We start from the raw sequence: 25,062 nt of genomic DNA, 5'->3' as shown, positions 1-25,062 counted from the left end.
CGTAACTTCTATTGTCTAGTATTCTTTGCCAATGGTCCAGATGAATTTTCCGGCAGTCCATCTAATTGGTCACATAGATATCAGACCGAGTCTGCTAGGGTAGTGATTGGTCTTCCTGTGGGATCTGAGGGCGACTCAGGGGAAGGCGGTGAAGTAGATGCTGACATTGGTGTTACTGCTTGGGGCAAGGGTCCCTGGATAGTGGAGTCAGCCTCCTGATTGTAGAATGGTGGAGGTGTGTAGTCTGGTGGAGGCGGGCAGGGTCCACTGCCCTCTCTATTTGTTCCTCCCTGAGTGGACGGACCTGCACTCACCTGTCGAGGTAAAGTAGGGGCAGCCAGCTGTCTACATTCTAAGTATAGATCTATAAGATCTGTGGATGGGGCCGAGGGGTTTTTTTGAAGAGGCCTTGAAGGGTAAAGGGGTATTTGCTGGCCAGCCGGGGTTTGGAGAAGAGTTAATTTCTCCTTTGCCTCTTTTAATTGCGTTTTAAGTTTCTCCTGGGAGTCCTTGAGACTCCTCATTTGAGATTCACAGCGCCGTTTTTCTGTTTCCCCATACCAATCGAAATATGCATCAAACTGACCTTTCCCTACTGCTTTGGCCTGAAGTGCGCCTCTGAGGTGCACAATCTTGTCAAGGTCGAAGCTTCCCTCTAAGGGAAACTGTAATTTTGGATCATCCCTGGTATACCGATTCCCTTTCTCTAAAAACTTGCAAGTGAAAGGACTATAATTTGTGTACATGTAGTATGCCGGTGTGCCTTTTGGCGGGATGGTGATCCTTTTTGACTCACCAGCCCCCATCTTTTGCTGGCAAGTGCGGGAATCCCTTTTTGGATCCCCTGGCTCCCAGAATCCCTACGGATCTTTCACTCGTCACACTCACACAGGGAAGGTTTTGTTTAGGGTCTCCACGACTGTCTTACAGCCTCCCTTCAGCAAAGAGCGTCGGCTGGTGCCACATACTCTGTCGCTTCAGGAGAGGTGATCAGACCAGTCAGTGGCTCATAACTAGAGGTAGGGGAGGAAAGAGGGTACGGCAACAAACCGTCCGAGGATGGAAAGGATGGGATCACACAATCCTAGACCCAGACAGGCCCCTCAACGGTCATGCCATGCAGAGGGAAACTGCCGAGGTCAGGGCATTTATCGTGATGCCCACTAGATGGAATCACAGGGCTTGCTTTAGAGGCACCTCTGACTTCGCAGGGTGCTCTGGGTGTCTTCCTGTGACTCACACTCACACCGGTCTACCGACCTTCACTTTCACACTGGCACACGGACCCAGGTCTATCCACGACCTGCCCAGCCACACCCAGTGGCTCTTCCCGAAAACCAAACCTGGATGGGACTCTAACCCACCCAAGGGCATCAGGTGTGTCTGGCAGCAAAAGTCCGGATAGAGCGTGCAACTCACCTAAGCCCAGAGCCTACGGGCGGTCCTCCACCAGAAAACCAATATACAGATTTCAAAAGGTCTCTTACCTTTCTGATGGGCCCAGGGTCTGGTGGGAAACAGCTCACTGTCCTCCAGCTCTCGGGGGTCATTGTCTATCCAAGTCATGGCACCAAGAATTGCCGTGGAAAAATCACCACGGGTTCTGTTTGGTTCAGAACAAGCCTGAAAGCCAGCTTTATTCAAGCATGCGCATACAGGGAGAGTCAGCCAGAGCTGCTCTGCTATAAACAGAAAATACGGGAGCTTATATTGCTGAAAACCATAATCTGTTAAACACACTTCCTTCAACAGCATTTTTCCTTATTTGGCATATAGTGCAAGCTTTAATGGTAGCTTTTCCTTATTTGGAATATAGCAAAACAAGCGTTACCTGTTACTGACTGGTGCTTCCTTTGTGGTTAATGGTCTTTTCTAGCTTCTAGCGGTTATGGTTACATTTTTAAGCTGAGCTGTTGCTATTTGCCTCTCAATGGCAATTTCCTCACCCGCTTCTTATGCTTTATACATACAGTTAGCTTAACCAAAGTTCTAGGCCTATTAGTTTAGGCCTACTAGATTTTTCCTCCACAGATGAGAAGCAGTATTCTTATAAGACTTCCTTGATGCCACTCCTACCATGTTTAAAAATTTTCTGCAAAAATTATGTATGTTACACATTTTTAAAGGATTTACCATCAGTACCAAATTCTTTGTCATAACCAACAAACTGTATTATGAGACTTAACAGTACCAGAAAATTAATGACAGGGAGACGTTGCCAAGTATGTTTATCATACCATGCCTTCTGTTTAGATGGTCTGGTTTGTTGAATATTTATTGTGTTTTTCAATTTCTTCCTGAACCATACTATGTATTCAGGAGCTGCTCTTTCTTCCCCTTTAGTGTTTTGTCCAGTGTCCCTTCAGTAAAGGTTCTCTGTTCATGTCTGTCTTTGGAGTTTTGGAGAGGTAAGGATGTAAGAGGACCTAGCATGTTACTGGCTGGTCCTTACGGAGATGCATTCCATCTCCAGGGCTAAACCCATGCAAAAAATCCTCCACCCTGCCCTTCTAGGGTTTCCTTGTAATTCTCACTCCAAGAATTGGGACTTTTCCCACCCCCTTCTTCTACAGGGCTGTGGTCTCTTAGCATAAGAACATAAGAATGCCCCTACTGGGTCAGACCAAAAGGTCCATCTAGTCCAGTATCCTGTCTTCTGACAGTGGCCAGTGCCAGGTGCCCCAGAGGAAACGAACAGAACCATCGGTAATCATCAAGTGATCCACTCCATGTTGCTCATTCCCAGCTTCTGGCAAAGAGAGGCTAGGGACACCATCCCTGCCCATCCTGGCTAATAACCATTAGTGGACCTATCCTCCATGAATTTATCTAGTTCTTTTTTGAACCCTGGTATGGTCTTGGCCTTCACAACATCCTCTGGCAAGGAGTTCCACAGGTTGACTGTGCGTTATGTGAAGAAATACGTCGTTTTATTTGTTTTAAACCTGCCGCCTATTAATTTCATTTGATGACCCCTAGTTCTTGTGTTATGAGAAGTAGTAACCAACACTTCCTTATCTATTTTCTCTACACCAGTCATGATTTTATAGACCTCTAGCATATCTCCCCTTAGCTATCTCTTTTCCAAGCTGAAAAGTCCCAGTCTTATTAATCTCTCCTCATATGGAAGCCGTTCCAGACCCCTAATGATTTTTGTTGCCATTTTCTGAACGTTTCCCAATTCCAATATATCTTTTTTGAGATGGGGCAACCATATCTGCACGTAGTATTCAAGGTGTGGGCATACCATGGATTTATATGGAGGCAACATGATATTTTCTGTCCTATTATCTATCCCTTTCTTAATTATTCCTCACATTCTGTTCGCTTTTTTGACTGCCGCTGCACACTGAGTGGATGTTTTCAGAGAACTATCTCCAATGACTCCAAGATCTCTTTCTTGAGTGGTAACAGCTAATTTAGACCCCATCATTTTATATGTATAGTTGGGATTATGTCTTCCAGTGTGCATTACTTTGTATTTATCAACATTAAATTTCACCTGTCATTTTGTTGCCTAGTCACCCAGTTCTGAGAGATCCTTTTGTAGCTCGTCACAGTCTGCTTGGGTCTTAACTATCTTGAGTAATTTTGTATCATTTCCAAATTTTGCCACCTCACTGTTTACCCCTTTTTCCATATCATTTATGAATATGTTGAATAGGACTGGGCCCAGTACAGATCCCTGTATTTAACTCTTTAACTCTTCATTCTGAAAACAGACCATTTATACCTACCCTTTGTTTCCTATCTTTTAACCAGTTACCAATCCACGAGAGGATCTTCCCTCTTATCCCATGGCAGCTTACTTTGCGTAAGAGCCTTTGGTGAGGGACCTTGTCAAAGGCTTTCTGAAAATCTAAGTACACTATATTCACTGCATCTCCTGGTCCACATGCTTGTTGACCCCCTCAAAGAATTCTAGTAGATTGGGGAGGCATTATTTCCCTTTACAAAAACCATGTTGACTCTTCTCCAACAAATTATGTTCATCTATATGTCTGACAATATTTTTCTTTATTATGGTTTCAACCAGTTTGCCTGGTCCTGAAGTCAGGCTTACAGGCCTGTAATTGCTGGGATCACCCCTGGAGCCCTTTTTAAAAATTGGCATCACATTAGCTATCCTCCAGTCATCTGGTACAGAATCTGATTAAATGATTACAGACTACAATTAGTAGTTCTGCAATTTCACATTCGAGTTCCTTCAGAATTCTTGGGTGAATACCATCTGGTCCTGGTGACTTAGAATCAGAGAATCATAGAAGATTAGGGTTGGAAGAGACCTCAGGAGGTCATCTAGTCCAATCCCCTGCTCAAAGCCGGACCAACGCCAACTAAAACATCCCAGCCAGGGCTTTGTCAAGCCAGGCCTTTAAAACCTCTAAGGATGGAGATTCCACCACCTCCCTAGATAACCCATTCCAGTGTTTCACCACCCTCTTAGTGAAAAAGTTTTTCCTAATATCCAATCTAAACCTCCCCCACTGCAACTTGAGACCGTTACTCCTCGTTCTGTCGTCTGCCACCACTGAGAACAGCCTAGCTCCATCCTCTTTGAAGCCCCCCTTCAGGTAGTTGAACCCTGCTATCAAATCCCCCCTCACTCTTCTCTTCTGCAGACTAAACAAGCCCAGTTCCCTCAGCCTCTCTTCATAAGTCATGTGCCCCAGACCCCTGATCATTTTCATTGCCCTCCACTAGACTCTCTCCAATTTGTTCACATCCTTTCTGTTGTGGAGGGCCCAAAACTGGACACAATACTCCAGATGTGGCCTCACCAGTGCTGAATAGAGGGGAATAATCACTTCCCTTGATCTGCTGGCAATGCACCTACTTATACAGCCCAATATGTTGTTGGCCTTCTTGGCAACAAGGGCACACTGCGGACTCACATCCAGCTTCTTGTCCACTGTAATCCCCAGGTCTTTTTCTGCAGAACTGCCGCTTAGCCATTCGGTCCCTAGTCTGTAGCGGTGCATGGGATTCTTCCTTCTTAGGTGCAGGACTCTGCACTTGTCCTTGTTGAACCTCATCAGATTACTTTAGGCCCAATCCTCCAATTTGTCGAGGTCACTCTGGACCCTATCCCTACCCTCCAGCATATCTACTTCTCCCCCCTCCCCCCACCCCAGTTTAGTGTCATCTGCGAATTTGCTGAGGGTGCAATTCATCCCATCATCCAGATCATTAATAAAGATGTTGAACAAAACCGGCCCCAGTACTGACCCCTGGGGCACTCCGCTTAATATCAGCTGCCAACTAGACATTGAGCCATTGAGCCCGACTATCTAACCAGCTTTCTATCCACCTTATTGCTGTTTAATTTATCAATTTGTTCCAAAACCACCTCTAATGATACCCCAATCCGGGAGGGTTCCTCTGATTTGTCACCTAAAAAGAATGGCTCAGATTTGGGAATTTCCCTCACATCCTCAGCCACAAAGACCAATGCAAAGAATTCATTTATTTTCTCCACAATGATCTTATCATCCGTGAGTGCTCCTTTAGCACCTTGATCGTCCAGTGGCCTCACTGGTTGTTTAGCAGCTTCCTGCTTCCAATGTACTTAAAAAAAAAATTGCTATTACTTTTTGAGTTTTTCCTAACTGTTCCTCAAATTCTTTTTTGGCCTCTTCCTCATTGTATTTTTACACTTCATTTGCCAGAGATTTTGCTCCTTTCTATTTTTCTCACTAGGATTTAACTTCCACTTTTTAAAGGATGCCTTTTTGCCTCTCACTGCTTCTTTTAATTTGTTGTTTAGCAGTTTTTCCTTAGCTGCTTGGTGGATCCTACCCATCTGGGGAAATTGATTCCTCCTCCCCTTTCTCAGGTGGGTCATTAGCATTTTCATTGACACTCAAGTCTTTAGTAGGATTCTCATCCTGTCTTAAAGAGACAGAGTTAGTTTCCACAAGTACATCAGGAACATCATTTTTCAAAACTGGGAGCTGGATTGGGGTACCCTCTGTCATAGCTCTCTCTGTCCCCAAGGGGTCAGTTGTGTACCTGCTCCCTTCCGGGAGGTCAGTTACACAGTTTCCTCTTAAAACCTGAGCCACAGGTTGGATGCCTGGGAGCAAAGATGCTGACCAAGCAAATCTGTCCTGGGCAAACCCTCCCCTGTAATCAGTGAGGAGACATTCCTGTACTCTCCCAAATTCCTTCTCAACTTCCTCCTCTGGGGCTCCCCTCTAAGACACACATCTCTGTGCTTTCTAGAGTGGGATCTATCCCCTGTGCAGCTGTGAAGGGCTCTCAGCTAACAGCCAGAATGGTTCTTTCACTGGCAGGCACCACGTCCTCCTCCCTCTTTGAATTGGGTTTGTCTGCAGCTACACAGCCCGTGGAACCCTTACCCACCTCAGTATCTCTAGTGTTCCATCACCTTCCTCTGGGCTTCCCGCTAGGACACATCTTCCTATGCACCCTAGAGTGAGGTCTGACTCTTGCTCAACTACAACCTGTTGACAGTCAGCAACCTGGACAGTTTTCTCACTGACAGGCAATATGCTCCCCTTCCACCTGGAGGAAACACTGCCTTTAGCCCACTGGCAGTAGGAGCTGGTCTCAACCACACCCACCCCTGGTAGCAGACTGTTTTCCACTGCTGCAGAGGAATTAAAGAGACGCTTTCCCATTCCTTCAGCAGTTTCTGGGACTTTATCTTTCTCCTCTGGGGTTTCAGCATGATATTCCTCCTTGCTACTGGCAGAACCCTTGACAGCCCAAGCCACATTGAAAAAACATTTCCCAGCAACAATTGTGATGGGTTATTAGGAACTGCCACCACAGTCAGTTCAGCTTCCAAATCTTGAGTTTCTATGTGCACTTTAGCCAAAGGCACACAGAATTTGTGTCCTCCTACTAACAAAAGCTCTGCCATCCGTCCTGACAGTCTGTCTTTTTCCTGAACAAGGTTTCTCCTAACCACAGAAATTTCTGCACTTGTGTCCCTCCACCCAAGGTGGTCCTTGCCATTAATTTTGACAGCCTTTATGTGCTTTCTGCCTGGCTGGACAGAGGCTATTTTTACAAACCCTTTATGATAAGTGGTAATTGCCTGAGGTGCCTCTGTGCTCTGGGTAGCAGCATTCCCATGAGTTGCTTGCTGCCTGTTCCCACTCAGCACAGGGCATTTATTCCTCAGGTGCTCAGTGGAATTACAGTGATAGCGCCTTCTGGGCTCTTCTGTTTTTACAGGAGATTTGGGGCGAGGACTAGAGGAATGGATTTAGACAGGTGAGCGCCCAGCCTCCCCTCCACCCTCCTTTTTCCCAGGGATAAAATGGAAACCCAGCTTTCTTCCAGACTTAAACCCCTCTGCCAGTGATTTATTTCTAATAGATGCTTGGATTTGTTCAAATTCATCCGCTAGAGTAGCAAGTTCATCAACAGTCTTCACCTCTTTATCCCATAAACACTATTTTACATCATCACTACATGTATTCAGGAAATGTACCTGAGCAACACGATCACACATTTCTTCAAAGCTTCTAATACCTTTTCCCCTCACCCACTTATCCATCAAATCTTTTATCTGGTGTACATATGCCACAGCACTCATTCCAGCACCCCTCTTAAGGCTTCTAAATTTTACTCTGTGTGTTTCAGGTGTAATCTGAAACTGTTTTAAAGCCATTTCCTTGAATTTACCATAATCTGAAGCATCTCTAATTGGCATCTTATTGAATATATCCAGAGTTCTACCAGACAACTTGGCAACCAAAATGGGCATCTTTTGGTCTTCTGGAATCTCATGTAGTACACGCAGCCTCTCAAAGATGATGCAATATTCAGCAATGCCCCCTGTCTCACTGTATGCAGGATACAACCATTCCTATTTGCGGATTTTTGAAGAGGTGGGACTCCCCTTTTTTTGTGGGCTCCACTTCTCTATCAAGTCCAGTTCATGCTTTCTCTCTCTCTCCCTCTCCTCCATGACTAGCTTCCGGGCCTAAATTTCTTTTTCTTGCCATTCCATGGCTCTCTGGTGTGTAGCTTTTTGCCTGGCCTCCTCTGCTTCCATGGCTCTTCAGTGTTCAGCTTCTTGTCTGGCATTCTCTCCTTCAATCTGCAGTGGCTGCAATTCCATATGTCTTCTCCTCCTTCTCATCTGCCTGCAATCTACACAGCTCCAGCTTCTTAATAGTTTCACTTTCACTCATTTCCCTACTTTTCTGTCCCTGCTTCCCTTGCCCCAAATCAGCAAACAGAAAATAACAAATTGGTAACCACTTTGACTGATTTCTAGCCACCACACTTAAAACTCTCTTAAAAACACCACCAGTGTGTGAAGTCTCACTCAGAGCAACAAGCTGTGCATATGACCCTGCTCGCTGCGCCACTGTGCCGGGTTCCCCCCCAGGGTGCCACCTGGAACTGACCAGCCCCTGACACAGCAGCCTAGACTCCCTTTACACTGTACTGCTGTGACAAGCTGCAGAGCCCTCTCCAACCTGCATTTTCACCAGCATACACACAGGTAGGGACACACCCAGCTGCGGTTACATGCAGGCAGACTCTCTGACCAGCCCCTGCATGGGAAGGCTACAACTAGGGCAACTACCAGCTCCTTAGGCATGCACCCACTTTGGAGTATAAACCCAAAATTATACCGTCTTGAGCTGCACAGGGAGATGTGCAGCGTTAGCTCATAAAATTCACCCCCTTCCACAATGTGAAGAGGAATATGCAACTGCCTTTTGACCCTGAGTTATGATTCCCACACACTGGTTTAGATAAAGCAAAATAAGTTTATTAACTACAATAAGATAGATTTAAGTGATTATAAGGGATAGCAAACAGATCAAAGCAGATTACCTAGCAAATAAACAAAAACTAAGCTTAGTATACTAACGAGATTGGATATGAATAGCAGATTCTCACCTTAAGTGATGATACAAGCAGGCTGCAGATTCCTAAGGGCAAGCTGCACTAACTTACAGCTTGGAATCCCCAGGTGTTCCATTCACAGGCTAAAAATCCCTTTAGCCTGGGTCCAGCACTTCCCCCAGGTCAGTCTTTCTTCCTCAGGTGTTTCCAGGAGTCTCTTTGGGTGGGGAGTCTGTGAAGAACCAGGATAATGTCACTGCCCTGCCTTAAATAGCTTTTCCATATGGCGGGAACCTTTTGTTTCAAAGCTGGGTTCCCATGCCAGTCAGTGGAAGATACTGATGTCCGAAGATGGAGTCCAGCACTAGGTGACCTGGTTACATGTCCCTTGTAGTATCACAGCAACCATTACTCGGAGGCTGTCTGCGGCCTCCTCAGGAAGGCTCCCCAGGGGAGAAATAAGCTTCTTCTAAGGCCTGTTGTTTTCTCTAATGGCCCTTTTCCACCCAGCTTTTCAAAATGAAAACATCTTGTCTAGTGGGCGTTCCCCAGGTGTAAACCCATTTGTAATACAGATACATGGTCAATATTCCTAACTTCAGATACAAAAATGATACATGCATACAAATAGGATAATCATATTCAGTAAATCATAACCTTTCCAATTATATCTCACATGACTTATCTTGCATAAAATACATCATAATTATGCCATAATCATATCATAATTTCTCTATGAAGAATATGAGGTGCAGTGTCACACCCATGTCCCCGGGCAGCCCTTCCCTAGCGTCCCCTCAGGAAAATCAAACCAGCGGCACCTCCAATCCTGCTCCCTGGCCATGTGTGGGTGGAGGGTGACACGTTCTCGTGTAGGCCTCTTCCACGCTGGTCCTTCGCCAGCCCCCAACCCACAAGCCCTGGGAAAGGCTGGCCCAGATTGCCCTGCTGTCATGGAGCTAAGCCTGGCCGCTGAGTGGGGGCACCCCCAGCATGATGGAGCATCTCAGGCTCCCTGCAGACTCGGGCCGACCCTGCCTTGGTTGCACTCAGGTCATGCTTTCACGATTTTCTGTGCAACCTTCACAGCAAGGGACTGACTCTTTTAGCTGAACGTTGGAGAACCACTGAGAGGCGGGTCCACTCCCCCACCCCAGCTAGTCCTTTGCCCCACACGCTGGGGGAGGCTGCCTTGGCTGAGGGACGCGGGCTTGGGGTTAGCTCCCCCAGCGGCTCCATTCAGCTTGCTAGTTCCATTCTCTCTTCTCACAAAGCCCCATTGCTTTCCTGCCCCATTCCCCGCCAGGTCTCCGGCTCCCACCTGCGGCTGGTCCGGGTCTCAGCGGCCAACTCGGGCGAGTATGTCTGCCGCACCAGCTCCGGCGCTGGCATCCAAGAGGCCTCCATCATCGTCAACATCTACCGGGCCACCGATTCACCGTACTGTAAGTGAAGGCAGTGCCTGGTACGGTGCAGCCCTGGGCTGGCCTGGAAACCCTGACTCGGGCGTGACCTCTGGCCTTAGGGTTCAGGGCATCTGCTCCTCCGCCTTGCTGGCAGCTGGGCCCGGCAGTGCCAGCTGGGATGCACGGGGCGGGAGGGAGCGGGTCCAAGGAGGTCCTGCAGGGAGCCCTTTAGGGCAGCCCTGCAGGGGAAGGCCAAGGCATCTCTTGTCTCCCAGGGGACGAGCAAAGCAGTGAGGAGCAGAAGGAATCTCCTTCCAGGCTGGCCATGGCCATAAAACAGGCTAACCACCACTGGGCCAGCATCTAGTAGGGAGGTGCCCACATCATGGAAACTGCCATCCTGATTGGCACCCCTGCCCTTGGGGCGGCCGGCTCAGCAGAGGCTGAGAAGGAAGTGAGCTGTGGTGCTGATCTGGCTTCGGGCCCCAGAGGGAAAGGGAGACCTGTTTGTGCTGCTGGAGGGAAGGCAATGCTCCAGGAGAGGCTGCATGGCCTGGGCATGGAGGGGGCTCAGGAGACCTGGGTTCTAGCCCCACCTCTGCCCTAGCTTGCTGCGTAACTGGGGCAAGTTACTTCCCCTCCCTGTGGAACTTGCCTTGGGTTCCCCCTGCTTGACCAGCACTGTTCCCTGTCCCTCCACATCACGGCCCGGTGCCTGGGAGCAGAGGCTGCTGGCCATGAGGCCAGAACCTCCAAGCACAGAGCTCCCACACGCCAAGCAGGAGGCGCAGCCTGTCAGCCACCTTGGCCTCTCCTGAAAGCCAGACCCTCAGCTCTCCAGGCTCTGCTGACAGAGCTCCTGCTGCAGGGGCTGGGTGTGGACTAACCACTTTGGCAGGCTGTTTCTATCTCCAATTCCTCTGCTATGTGAGGGGACCTCTCCCCCAGCTCTAACACCCCATCCCCCTGGCTCCTCCAGCCTCGGGCGTCGAGTCCCCTGTCCGCATCGAGTCTTCCTCGTCCTCCATTGCTGAGGGACAGACCATGGACCTTAAGTGCCTTGTCGCGGGCCAGGCACCAGCCATGGTCACATGGTACAAGCGGAGGGGCTCCCTGCCGGCCAGTCACCAGGTAGGAGATACACACGCGAGACATGATTGCGGGTTCCTTGGGCCCAGGGAGAGTGGGTCTGGCAGGGTTGTTTGCTGCAGATGAGCCCATCTCTGGAGGATGTCCATCTCCCTCCAGAGTTATCTGGTTTCTCACCTTGGTACCCTGGTTAGTACTTGGCAGCTCCATGGGGAAACTGCCCAACTCTGCCATAGCCCAGTGCTGTAGTGGTGTGGGAACAACCTGTCAGGGTCCCCAGGCGGGGGCTCTCGCACGACTCAGGAACAGTCCCTGGAGGGCCCCCTTCAACATATCAGCCCCTGTAGGGTCACTGAGGCCCACACACTAGACGGAATGGATTACTTGATAATTACCTGTTCATTCCCTCTGGGGCCCCTGGCATTGGCCACTGTCGGTAGACAGGATACTGGGCTGGATGGACCTTTGGTCTGACCCAGTGTGGCTGATCTTATGTTCTTATACAAAATACTATGAAAAACTCCCATGCTCTCACATACATGGCTCCTGTCATCCTGCCTGCGCTATCCACAATGCACTGCTGCTCCCAGGGCAGTGGGGCTCGGGTTGCTCTCCTAGGAATGGCGACCGTCAGAGCCTGGCTAACAGGCTGGGATCATGGCAGCCCCCGACGGTGGAGGGTCACCTTGAGGGTGGAGGGTCACCCCTCCTGCCCTGAGGAGACGTTATCGGAGCCTGGATGTCAGATGTGGGGTTTGTCCCTTTCTCTCCTCGACTCTTGCTCTCCCGGTTCCTTCCCCACCAGGTCTCCGGCTCCCACCTGCGTATCCCCCAGGTCTCAGCGGCTGACTCGGGCGAGTACGTCTGCCGCGTCAGCACCGGTGCTGTGGTCCAAGAAGCCTCCATCATTGTCACCGTCAGCAGCGCCGGGTCCTCCTACTGTGAGTTCAGGCAACAGACATGACGGCTGGACTTCCAGTGTCCCACGAGGGGTGGCTCTGTACATCCATGGCAGGCAGCCTGGCCTAGTGGACAGAGCACTGGACTGGGGATCTGGGTTCTATGATCCCTCTGCCACTGACCTGCTAAACTCCTCTGTGCCTCAGTTTCCCCTCCCTTTTTCTGTTTAGCTCTTCAGGGCAGGGTCTCTGTGTCTGTGCAGCGCCTGACACAATGTGGCCCTGATCTCAAATTGGGCAGGGCCTGGCTCTCACTCTGTGTCTGGGCAGTGCCCGGCACAATGGGCCCTGATCTCAGTGGGGCCTCGGGTGGCTCCTGCTATAAACGGTAACGATGATTAGCACATCCCTCACTGCTCAAGGGCTGTGGGGTGATGGCTGCTGAGACTCCTTCGTGGGGAGCATACTGGAGTGTTGAGCAGGTGCTTGGCTCAGGGCAGAGGCAGGATCGGGTGCCACCAGAGACCCTATTTAAAGTGGGGATGGGGGTACGTTGCAGATTCTGCTTCGGTTTCCCCAGCCTAGCCTGTCCCATGGGCACTGGCCTTGGGAAAGTGGGCTTTAGAGGCAGCCTCCCCTGTATATGCACAGCTGAGCTTTGTACCCCAGGACGCATGCCTGAAGCCCTACATGTGGGGAATCCAATCACCTGCCCTGCCTTGGGATCTAGGGTGAGGGGAGGGCAGCATCCTGCTTGCCTTCAGTGCAGGAGCATCCTGCAGGGATCAGGTTGGGGGCCGTCCCCTTTAGATTTCAGAGGGAGAGAGGAGGGGTTCAGCTCTGGGATAATTTCCTGCCGGGGGAAGCCCCATCACCGGGCTGTTGACAGCTGGGGTGGGCTGGGACCATAGGACCCCAGAGTCATTTACATCTCCACTTTGCATGGGGGTATGAAATGCTCTGAGAACATGCTGTCAGCCATGCCTACCTCTTCTTGGCTCTTCCAGCCTTGGGCATCCGCCCCCCAATTCGGATAGAGCAATCATCGTCCTCCGTCACCGAGGGACAGACCCTGGACCTGAACTGCCTTGTTGCAGGCCAGGCGGCAGCCACGGTCACATGGTACAAGCGGGGGGGCTCCCTGCCGGCGGATCACCAGGTAGGAAAGCGAGGCTGGTCTAGTGGGGAGGTTCTGTCCAGGTTCCTCTGGGTCCAAAGAATGTGGCTACTGGGTGAAAATGGCAGCTCTGGGAATGAGCTGGGCTCTGTCCTGCTGCGAGCTGGCTCTATGGGGGTCCCGGTGCAGTGGCAGGACCCCTAGTCGAAAGGGCAGAGCCAGGAGTGGCGTTCTCATCCCTGGCGGCAGAGGAGTCGGGGGCTGGGAGCGTACATGGATAGGGGGGTGAGTCCTGCTCTGCCAACTGATCAGCAGGGGACCTGGGAGCAGCAGGCGCAAGCCTGAGCCTGGTGGAGGCCAGGCAGGCAGCCCCACGCTGTGTGGTGCAGGTTAGACGCTCCAGCTCCATCCCCGCAGAGCTGGGTCAGAGGACAGCAGCCTGGCCTTCCTTCTCTGACTCTGGGCTCTCCGTGACCCGCCCCGCAGCTCTCTGGCTCGCGCCTGCGGCTGGTCCAGGTCTCAGCGGCTGACTCGGGCGAGTATGTCTGCCGCGCCGGCAACAAGGAGGCCTCTGTCATCATCACCATCCAGCAGAGCAGCAGCATCTCCTACCGTGAGTTGTGCGTGGCCACTGTGCTCTCCTCTTCCGCAGGGCGGAGGAAGCTCGGTGCCCTCTGGGGATGTGCCTCTAGTGGGCAAGCCTGAGCACCCGCAGGTGCTGCCATCCAAGGGGAGATCTGAGCCCCCCAACAGGGTGACTAGAATTGATGGGGTGGCTCTGAGCTCCCAAAGGGCGAGGTCTGTGGGTTGCGGGACAGGCCCCTGGGGAAGCGGCTGGAGCCCTGAACTAGACCAGGCAGGGCATTCAGGAGCTCCCTGCTGGTGCTGATCTGGCCCCAGCCCTGGGAGACCTGCCCCCACAGCTCTGCTCCATCTCTTCTCCATGGGAGGGAGCTGGAGCCCGCAGCTCCAACTCTCTGCCCTTGGCCCCTCCAGCCTCAGGCGTCACCCCACCAGTGAGGATCGAGTCTTCCTCATCCTCCGTCGCCGAGGGACAGACCTTGGACCTGAAGTGCATCGTTGCGGGCCAGGTGCAGCCCAGAGTCACATGGCACAAGCGGGGGGGCTCCCTGCCGGCCGGCCACCAGGTAGGAGACATGGGGGGCCTAGCGGGCATTTCCAGAGGGTGTTTCCTGGGCCTTGGATTCCCTTTGCCCTCCCAGGAGGGGGTCTTGTCCCGGGGTTTCCTGGAATACCTTCTCCTCCTGACCAGGCAGCGGGGCTTGGCTCCAGTGGCTCGGGAGCAGAGATATAGTTAGAGGAGGAGGAGGGGCCCCCTGGGCCAGGAGAGCTCAAGGGAGCAGAGCTGAGCAGTCCTGCCAGGAGACCCAGTGGGAACAGCCAGCCCCACCCCACAGCGCAGAGCCTGGGGAGGGGTCGCTTGGGGCCAAAGGCGGGGTAAGGGAGTGGAGGGATCACTGACCTCGCCAGCTTCCCGTGCGCTCCCTCTTCTCATGGACCCGTTCTCCACATGATTCGCTGCCCACCAGGTCTCCGGCTCGCGCTTGCGCATCCCCCAGGTCTCAGCAGCTGACTCAGGCGAGTACATCTGCCGCGTCCGCACTGGTGCCATCACCCAGGAGACCTCGCTCATCGTCACCATCCAGGGTGGCGCCGGCTCCTCTTACTGTGAGTTTGGCCTGGGCTGGGCTGCGGGCACGGGGAATGGCCGGGAAGCAGGAGGGAGCTGGCCTGGGCTGGGCTGCGGGCAGTGGGATGGGCCGGGAAGCAGGAGGGAGCTGGCTGATGTGCTGGCCTGGGCTGGGCTGCGGGCACGGGGAATGGCCGGGAAGCAGGAGGGAGCTGGCTGATGTCCTGGCCTGGGCTGGGCAGCGGGCACGGGGAATGGCCGGGAAGCAGGAGGGAGCTGGCTGATGTCCTGGCCTGGGCTGGGCTGCGGGCACGGGGAATGGCCGGGAAGCAGGAGGGAGCTGGCTGATGTCCTGGCCTGGGCTGGGCAGCGGGCACGGGGAATGGCCGGGAAGCAGGAGGGAGCTGGCTGATGTCCTGGCCTGGGCTGGGCTGCGAGCATGGGGAATGGCCGGGAAGCAGGAGGGAGCTGGCTGATGTCCTGGCCTGGGCTGGGCTGCGGGCATGGGGAATGGCCGGGAAGCAGGAGGGAGCTGGCCTGGGCTGGGCTGCGGGCAGTGGGATGGGCCGGGAAGCAGGAGGGAGCTGGCTGATGTGCTGGCCTGGGCTGGGCTGCGGGCACGGGGAATGTCCGGGAAGCAGGAGGGAGCTGGCTGATGTCCTGGCCTGGGCTGGGCAGCGGGCACTGGGAATGGCCGGGAAGCAGGAGGGAGCTGGTTGATGTCCTGGCCTGGGCTGGGCAGCAGGCAGTGGGATGGGCCGGGAAGCAGGAGGGAGCTGGCTGATGTCCTGGCCTGGGCTGGGCTGCGGGCAGTGGGATGGGCCGGGAAGCAGGAGGGAGCTGGCTGATGTCATGGCCTGGGCTGGGCAGCGGGCACGGGGAATGGCCGGGAAGCAGGAGGGAGCTGGCTGATGTCCCAGCCTGGGCTGTAGTCTCGTGCGCCCTGTGGGTTGATCGTAGCTTGGCAGGGCACAGTGGGTCCTTCACCATCTCTGAGCTCTCTGTGCTGAGCCTCTGTTCCCCTTCCAGCTCTGGGCGTCACCCCCCCAGTGAGGATCGAGACCTCTTCCGCGTCCATTGCTGAGGGACAAACCTTGGACCTGAACTGCCTGGTCGCAGGCCAGGCGCAGCCCAGAGTCACGTGGTACAGGCGGGGGAACTCCCTGCCAGCCAGTAGCCAGGTATGGGGGCTCATGGCGGCTGGGAATTGATGGCCGTAGCCCGTAAATTCCCCCATGCTCCTGGGAGCAGCAGACCCATGGGATTTCCTGGGTGGGGCAGCGACGGGGAGAAGGTTGGTGTCCTTGGACAATGAAACCCACAAGAGGCAGCAAATGCTTTGGAAACCAAATGCCTGGAAAAGTCCGTGGTGTCCCAGTCCTGCCTCAGGAGGAGCCACAGGGGCTGCATGGGGGCTGGGAGATGGTGGGAGTCGGACACAGTCCGTGCCAGCCTTGTAAGGGCTTGTCACACAGGCAGGGCTGGCTTTCCCAAGGAGCCCAGCTCCTCGTGTGCCCCTGCCTACCGAGCACAGCTCTCCTCAATGCCCCATGGCCTCTGCCCTCTCTCCCCGCCAGGTCTCCGGCTCCCGCCTGCGCATCCCCCAGGTCTCAGCTGCCGACTCGGGCGAGTACATCTGCCGTGTCAGCAACAGCACCGGCCCCCTGGAAGCCTCCGTCATCGTCACCATCCCCCGCAGTGCCGGCTCCTCGTACCGTACGTCTGGGCAGGGTGGGGCCCACATGTGGAGAGGCCAGTGGGCATGGCACTCAGTGCCAGGGGCCCACACAGACAAGGGGCATGGACCCAGTGCTAGAGACCCCTGGGGGCCCAGTACCCTCTCCTAGATTGGTTCGTACCCATCTCCATGGAGACATCTGTTGAGATTGGCTCAGGGCCCTGGCCTGGCTCAGGAATAGCAGGGGCTTCACATCGGGGTGCACAAGCCAGGAGTCCATGGGGATCGGAGACCCCTGGTGTGGTGAGGTGGGCACTGTGGGCTAAGGGGTGGGGCCAGGTGGGTGCTATAATCCTAGGGCAGGTATTGGGATCCACCTTGGCTAACTCCAGTGCATTGTGGGAGGGCACAGACCCTGCCCCAGTGCTGGGTTAGCCCTGTGGGGCAGGGTCCATGAGGGAGGCTCCCAGGGCTCTGAGTGCTGGGGAGGGCTCGCTTGGGACTGCACAAGGAGGGGAGCCGGGGGTGATAGGATGCGCTGGCTGCATTGCGGGGATCCCATCACCTAGGGGGCCTAGGGTGGAGTCCTTTGGAGCTGGGCAATGCACTGGGAACCTTCCTGCCATGGCTGGGCCCTGCCTGGGGAGATGGACGACACTGCCTTTGCTCCTTGGCACCGTGATGCGATGTTGCACCCTCCCCCTCAGCTCTTCCAGCCTTGGGCGTGGCCCCCCCTGTCCGGATTGAGTCTTCCTCATCCTCCATCGCAGAGGGACAGACCTTGGACCTGAACTGCCTCGTTGCGGGCCAGGAACAGCCCAGAGTCAGATGGTACAAGCGGGGGGGCTCCCTGCCAGCCAGTCACCAGGTACGTCAGCAAGCAGGGGGCTGGGCTGAGCTCCAGATTGGTTTTCTCAGGCCCTGCTCCTGGAACGGCTGTGTCTGGAGGCTCCCAGACAGAGGAGCTTCCCTGGGCAGGGAGACAGGCTTCTGGGCTTTGCCAAGAGTGAGGAGAGAGGTGATTGAGTCGCTCCAGCCGAGGGAATGAAAGCAGCAGTGGGATGCTTAGGGAAGGAGCAATGGCAGCAGATGGCAGCTCTTCTTACCACTGTGCCCCACCCCGGAAGCAGGGGGCCTCAGGACTGACTGGGGCTGTGGACTCTGGGAATCAGGGCAGGCTGCTTCTTGTTTGCAGCTGACACAAATATCGGAGTGGTAAATAAAAAGAGGTTAGGTCACTGACAGAGCAGTCGGATCACTTGGTAAACTGGGCGCAAGTAAACAATATGCATTTTAATATGGTTAAATGTAAATATATCCATCTAGGAACAATGAATGCTGGCCACACTTACAGGATGGGGGACTCTACCCCGGGGAACAGGGACTTTGAAAAAGATTTGGGGACCATGGTGGATAATCAGCCGAACATGAGCTCCCAATACGATGCTGTGGCCAAAAGAGCTAATGCAATCCCGGGATGCATAAACAGGGGAATCTCGAGTAGGAGCAGAGAGGTGATTTTACCTCTGTACTTGGCACTGGTGCGACGCAGTTGGCATCCTGGGTCCAGTTCTGGTGCCCACAATTCAAGAAGGATGTTGATACATTGGAGCGGGTTCAGAAAAGAGCCACAAGAAGGATTAAAGGGTTAGAAAACACAATTTATAGTGATAGATTCAAGAAGCTCAATTGATTTTGCTTAACAAAGAGAAGGTTGAGGGGTGACTTGATCCTAGTCTGTAGGCATTTACACAAACAAACGTTTAATAACGGGCTCTAGCAGTGAAAGGTCTGACAGGATGGGACTTGAAGCTAGGCCCATTCAGACTGGAAATAAGGGGGACAGCGAGAGCAATTAACCACTGAAACAATCGACCAGGGTCTTATGGATTCTCCAGCCATGGCAATTTGTAAAGCAAGATGGGATGTTTTTCTAGAAGCTCTGCTCTAGGATTTATTGTGGGCAGGTCTGTGGCCTGGGCTATCCAGGGGGACGGGCTAAGTGATCACAATGGCCTTGGAATCTATGAATCTATGTTTGTCCTGGTCTGTCACGGACCCTCTCCCCACCAGGTCTCCGGCTCCCGCCTGCGCATCCCGCAGGTCTCAGCAGCCGACTCGGGCGAGTACGTCTGCCGCGTCAGCACCGGTGCCGTCACCCAGGAGGCAGCTCTTGTTGTCACCATCGAGGACAGCACCGGCCCATCCCACTGTAAGTCTGCCTGGCCTGCGCTGACGTGGCCTCTCTGGCAGGTAGTCAGTTCTCTGGGACCAAATCCTGCCAGCCGCTCTACAGGCAGGTGGGCTTCGGCAGCCAGGACTGGACATGCCCTAGCTCGGGGCTGGTGCCTGAGGTGGGAGATAAGTGATCTGCTCCCAGGCCGACTCCCGCACAGTCCCCTGCCCACAAGCAGCAGTGTCTGACTCTTGGAGCACTAGGAGCGAGGCTGTCCTGGGTTCGAATCCTGCCTCTGCCATAGATTAGCTGCATGGCCTTGTGCAAGCCTTCCCCTCTCTCTGCTTCAGTTTCCCCATCTGCTGAAGGGGGTGATGATCCTGCCAGCAGGATCAAGGCTGTGGCACAGTTCCCGAGGAAGGGCTGGGAGCCCCTTGCTTGAGTCTTTTCAAAGCTGCCTGCATCAGGCTGTCTGGGATGAGGGGCTCCTGCTCTGGCCATGGGGGCTGGGGGTGGACTGGCTGCTTTGTCAGGCAGTTTCTATCTCCAATTCCTCCGCTGTGTGAGGGGACCTCCCCTGCAGCTCTAACTTCCATCTCCCCCGGCTCCTCCAGCCTCAGGTGTGGTGCCCCACGTCCGGATCGAGTCTTCCTCGTCCTCCATTGCCGAGGGACAGACCCTGGACCTGAACTGCCTCGTCGCGGGCCAGGCGCCATCCACAGTCACGTGGTACAAGAGGGGGGGTGCCCTGCCGGCCAGTCACCAGGTAGGAAGTAGCCCAGCACCTGGGGGCACTTTCTTTCTTTTTCCTGGGGTGTGGGGGGGATCTTCCCAGGATTGATTTGTCCTGGGGGACAGAGGGATCTGCTGCTTCTGTCTCCACAGAGCTGTGGCTGGGGATGGGACTGGCTCACTCCCCAGCAGGGCTCCGTCGATGGCCTAGCAGTCAGCTGGGGTTGGGGAATCCAGGTACAATAGACAGATAGACAGTCGCCAGTGAAGGGGGGAGCAGTCACTGACTGAGCCACCCCATGGCGGAGCCCGGCAGCATGGGGAGCGTGTGGGCTGGGGGCTGCCGTGGCTCTGGTCCCATGGCAGCTGTCGGAAGTGGGATCAGACTTTCCCAGGGATTGGCTGTAGACAGATGCTTCAGCCCTTTCTCTCCGACTCCTGGACTCCTCTCCCGCCAGGTCTCCGGCTCCCACCTGCGGCTGGTCCGGGTCTCTGCAGCCGACTCAGGCGAGTACATCTGCCGCGTCAGCACCAGCGCCGGCCCCCGCGAGGCCTCCATCACTGTGAGCGTCTCCTCTGGCACCAGCTCCTCCTACCGTAAGTCTGTCTAGCCTGCTGATAGGTGGGCGGTCCTAAGGCCGTGGCTCAGGGGCTCCCCGGGGATAGTCTATCCAGTGACACTCAGACAGCTCATGAGCCGCAAGTGGCTCCAGGTGGCTCCTGCGGCTCTTCGCAGCACATACTAAAACACTGTGATTTCATAAGTAACCAAGCAGGGTGCTGTTACTCTGTTATTGACCGACTGCAGCTGATAAAATAATGCTATTCGGTCAGTCATTTTGCTGCGAGAACGATATCGAGATAATTCCCATCAGACTGTTTCAATCGGAATCTCTCGCACTACAGGAAGTGAACCAATGGCTTCACGCGACTGGGGCTTTTGGGGTAGTGCTGCTGGCTAATTTAGCTCCCGAACGCCTGAGGTCTGGGTGTCACAGCTCTAACCCCGTTTCCCTTCCCCGCCTGGCAGGTCTGCAGAGCCCCATCATCTCCATCGAGCCACACAGCACTGCTGTGCGCCAGGGCGAGGATGCCACCTTCAAGTGCCGCATCCATGATGGTGCCCGGCCCATCAATATCACTTGGAAGATGGCCCCAAAGCAGCAGCTGCAAGGTAGTTCTCACGCCAGGTCCAGCCCACTGCTGCTGATGTCCCCCCCAGTGCCCTGGGTCCAGTACCCACGGCCCCCACCATACAGGACCCGACATCCCCTCTTCATCAGCGTCCCTTCCCCCACACCTTGTTGTCCTCTCCCTGCCCCCACTTCTCTCCAAGATCCCCCCATGAGTGCTAGCCCTGCTCCCCCAGACCCACAGCGCCTAGTCTCCTGTGGGGGCACTCCCATTCCCTGGCCAGGATGCTGGGCAGCCATGGGCATTGTCCCTCTCCACTGCAGCAGCCGTCTGCAGACCCTGTGTCGTCCTCCCTTCCCATGTGGGGCCATGGGGCCTGGACGCCCGTTGGGCTCTGCATATCTGGGGTGTGAGCAAAAACAGCCCACCCTTCCCCTGGGCCAGGGACACATGGGCCCCTGCTCTAGCCATGGCCCCGGCTCCCTGGGCTCGCACTAGAGTGAGAGCAAACAACCTGGGGCACAGAGGGGCTGCAGGGCAGCAGTGTTGGTTTCAGGGAAGCTCAGCTCCTCCAGTCCCAGCATATGCCAGCAAGAGGCGTGATAAGATAGAGTAAGAGCCTGGGTGCTCGGGGGAAGTTCCCAGCTACTCCAGTCCTGGCCTCTCCCAGCAGGGGGCGCTGTCAGTGTTTCAGGCGTTAGGAATCTGGGTTTTCTGCAAGAGCTCCCAGCCCCAGGGGTGAGATCAGCTGTTTGTTCACCTGTGTCTTTCCCCCTGCAGACAATGTGAAGATCAGCCCCAATGGCTCAGTGATCACCATCTACAGGGCTCGCCCCAGCAACCAGGGGGCCTATCGCTGTGTGGCCTCCAACCGCTACGGCGTAGCCAACAGCGTGGTTAACTTAATGGTGCAAGGTGAGAGGCCGTGAGTACAGGAGAGGGGGCAGCGCTGGGGACAGGCAGTTGGGATACCTGGCCTGGTCCCTAGCTCACTGACTGGCCCCTGAGAGCCTCTAGCTGGCACCCCAGCATTGTCGTTCTATCACACCAGTCCGCCTCAGCTTCCCCCTGTCCCGGGTGGGCGCTGAGGGTCTCGGTGGTGGGGGCCAACCTGAGCTGCTGCTCCAGGACTGGAACCCTGTGTCGGCTGCCGTGCTCTGGCAATGGGGCTGGCGGAGGTGCACTCGGGCTGTTCCTGGTCTCTTGCCCGGGAGCCAGTGGAGCCTGGGGATGTTCCTCAAGCCAGGGAGCCCATGGGCAGGGATGGGGGGGCCTTTGGGGAGGGGTAGGTTTAACCCCCAACAGCCTCCCAGCCTGGATTGCATGTCCCAGTCGGGCCCACCCCCAGACACGCCCCTCAGTGCTCAGGGCTTGAATCCGCTTGTGTAGGGCTGGCCTGAAAGCCCACTGACTAGCTGAGCACACTGGGGGCTGGGCTGCTGGCCACCCCACTTTGGCTCCACACTCCTGCCCAGCAGCTCCTTGAAGGCTCTTGGGGCCATCTTGGTGCTGCCCCTGCAGTCTGCCGGGGCCAGCTCCCAGCTGCTCCATGAGGATTTCTAGCAGCTCTGGCTGGCAGGTTGTGCCCTGACTCCACCCCTCCCCTCTGCACCCTTCCAGGCTCTCCTACAGTGTCTGTGATGCCCCAGGGCTCCGTGACGGTGAAGACAGGCAAGTCCATCAGCCTGGATTGCCTTGGCATGGGCGACCCTCGCCCGCTGGTTCGCTGGAGCCGCTTGGGCATGAGGCAGAAAATCGAGCACCAGACCTTGTTGCCCCTGGAGAGCCAAGCAGTGCTACAAGTAAGCTGGGGCTGGGGGGAGGGGGAGGGGGAGGGGGCCCCGCACCATGGCACAGGCAACTTGGCCTTTATCCTGTCCATGTGGACCATGGGGCTATCGGGGTCGCCAGGGGATCTGCCCATGGCTGCACCACAGTCCAGTCCTGCCCGGCCAGGGAGCAGAACTCCCTTCCTCAGCCAACCATAGCAGGAGCTGAGCAAAGAAACCACCCATGCCGGCCTCTGATGGGGCATGGGGCAGTTCAGGGCCCACTCTGAGGTAGGGGGGCAGGCAACGTGGCCTCCCCATTGTGACTGAGCTGTCTGCCTGGATCGCACTGGGACAGGGACCTGGCCCGTCCTTCCCCGAGGCTGCTGGGCACAGACAGACCCTGGGTTTCTCTCTGGCTCCCACAGCCTGGATCCCCACACAAGTGCCCCTAAATACTGCCCTGGGCCTGGCGGACATGAAAGGGGCTGCTGCCCTCTGCGCTCCGGGCTCCCTGTCTTGCTGTCTGCAGGGCACAGCGCTGGACCCCCAGCCAGCTCGCTGGGCAGAGCCGCAACAGACAAGGCTGCACCCCCTACAACAGGACCTAGTGCCGCCTAACATCACTCCTGTCGCTCAGCCTTGGGGGGACTGGAAGGGGGATGTGGCTTCATCACACCCCACAGGCCTCCCAATGCTGTGTCTCTGCCCCCAGATCTCGGCAGCCAAGTCTGAAGACGCTGGCACCTACATCTGCGTGGCCCAGAACTCCATCGGCTCCGCACAGGTCCAAGTGGAGGTGAACGTGGAAGCTGCCCACGGAAAGCCCGGCGCCCCTGAGATCACAGTGAAGCCGACACTGACAGTGGTAGCTGGAGAAACCGCGACCCTCCAGTGCTCTGCTACAGGTACTTGTGTGCCAGGCAGGGCCACTGGCTTCCCTGGCGCTGTCCACTTGTAGGGCAGAGCTGGGGAGTAGCCTGCAGCCAGAGCTCCGAGAAGGGATGGGAGTTTGGGAGCGGCTCCCTGGGGAGGCTCCCACTTGACTTGGGGCAGAGATCCATGCCTCCTGTTCTGCCAGCCCCTGTTTGGCCTTCCCATTCCTCCTCCCTAGTATGAGTCTCAGACCTGGCAGCTAAATGGGGCCAGGCCTACTCCGTCTGGAGGTAGGAGACCACAAAGGGCAGCCAGAGGGCAGGGTTGGGGGGCACTTATCTCCTTGAGGCAATGCTCCGTGGGCAGCACCCTGCTGTTGGCACCTCCACATCCATCACACGTCCCAGGGCACTTGGGAGCCACCACAAAACCCATGTGAGCCCAGAGCCAGTGAACACCTGCTGGAACCACTGCTGGCTGAGATGGGTGGGCTTCCGGGGGAAAGCCAGACCCTGGCATCCAGCAGACAGGTGAGAGCGCTGAATTCTCCTTGCATTGTGGAAGGTGGGTTATGCCACTGAATGAGAAGGATGAAATAGTCAGCTCCACTCAGGCTGTTCAATCAAGTTCCCTGAACTACAGATCTGACAGGGTGGGTAAGGAAAGGCAAAGCTGCCCAAGTCAGATCCCGGGCCTGTCTGCATGCACAGGGCCAATTTCTTTACAGTCTGCAGGGTTTTTATGTTACCTATTTATCTCACAGGACAATTTGTGATTAGTCCACTTCCCATGGAACGTTCAATCGTTTAGACTGTTACATTTCTATCCTCCTTTACGTTCCCCTCTACAAAGAATCACAACACCTTTGACCTACTTAAAAGAACTTATCTGGGGTTTAACCAAGAGTCTTAACCAGTTCATTCCATTTGTTCTGTGCGTCTGAGTGCATTTTAAACGTCACGCTTTCCACAAGATGGTGTATGTCTCCACTGATACATTTCTTTGCTATTAAATTAACAGTATTTTTTCTGTAACAATTTTTTTTTACTTTATCCCTTTTTATGGTTTTATTACTACAGTATAACTTGTGATTTTAGTAGAAGCCGGCTGCAGGTTACAGAAGGATTACGTACATTCACTTCATGAGCAGTTACTTTATCTGCTAGTAATTTTGTTATATTTAGTCTTGGAAGGAGTAGATTTTTATCCGTAAATGTCAGTTTCACCATATACACACATATGGAGGCATAGACGTACACACAAACACAGACATAGAGACACAAACACACACACAAATATTTCCATCAATAATAATTGAAATTCACAGCTAGGCAAAGTGAGAAAAATGCTGCTTAAGAACTAGAGTTTGGTTTCAGGCTCTGCGCTTTGTCTGACACACGATGTTGACAATTTGTGTTTTAACAGTTATAAAGCATTAACTCTTTGAGTCTCAGCATTGACTGTCATTAAATAGCAAGAAAAAGAGGACTTGTGGCACCTTAGAGACTAACTAATTTATTTGAGCATAAGCTTTCGTGAGCTACAGCTCACTTCATCAGATGCATCCGATGAAGTGAGCTGTAGCTCACGAAAACTCATGCTCAAATAAATTGGTTAGTCTCTAAGGTGCCACAAGTCCTCTTTTTCTTTTTGCGAATACAGACTAACACGGCTGCTACTGTGAAACCTGTCATTAA

The 25,062-nt window shown here is 54.4% G+C and overlaps 1 protein-coding gene across 7 annotated transcripts in view; it reads left to right on the top strand.

Annotated features, from left to right (window-relative positions):
* Positions 1–25,062, top strand: part of HSPG2 (heparan sulfate proteoglycan 2) — a 196,508-nt gene that overhangs the window by 137,231 nt on the left and 34,215 nt on the right. For 6 of the 7 annotated variants that reach the window (XM_078849390.1, XM_078849394.1, XM_078849389.1 and 3 more), the window contains 17 exons: positions 10,145–10,283; positions 11,224–11,375; positions 12,139–12,274; positions 13,240–13,391; positions 13,836–13,962; positions 14,346–14,497; positions 14,900–15,038; positions 16,030–16,181; positions 16,578–16,716; positions 17,386–17,546; positions 18,752–18,890; positions 19,469–19,620; positions 20,045–20,183; positions 20,617–20,760; positions 21,501–21,635; positions 22,341–22,522; positions 23,205–23,397. In XM_078849390.1, the coding sequence (XP_078705516.1) occupies positions 10,145–10,283; positions 11,224–11,375; positions 12,139–12,274; positions 13,240–13,391; positions 13,836–13,962; positions 14,346–14,497; positions 14,900–15,038; positions 16,030–16,181; positions 16,578–16,716; positions 17,386–17,546; positions 18,752–18,890; positions 19,469–19,620; positions 20,045–20,183; positions 20,617–20,760; positions 21,501–21,635; positions 22,341–22,522; positions 23,205–23,397 (2,533 nt within the window). The remainder of the gene's footprint in view (positions 1–10,144; positions 10,284–11,223; positions 11,376–12,138; positions 12,275–13,239; positions 13,392–13,835; positions 13,963–14,345; positions 14,498–14,899; positions 15,039–16,029; positions 16,182–16,577; positions 16,717–17,385; positions 17,547–18,751; positions 18,891–19,468; positions 19,621–20,044; positions 20,184–20,616; positions 20,761–21,500; positions 21,636–22,340; positions 22,523–23,204; positions 23,398–25,062) is intronic. The other variant, XM_078849392.1, reaches the window with a different exon arrangement.

This window comes from Lepidochelys kempii, chromosome 18, assembly GCF_965140285.1.
Source record: "Lepidochelys kempii isolate rLepKem1 chromosome 18, rLepKem1.hap1, whole genome shotgun sequence".
NCBI classification, from domain to species: Eukaryota; Metazoa; Chordata; order Testudines; family Cheloniidae; genus Lepidochelys; species Lepidochelys kempii.
Note: the sequence above shows the minus strand (reverse complement) of the source record. Positions and strands in the feature narration are given on the sequence as shown.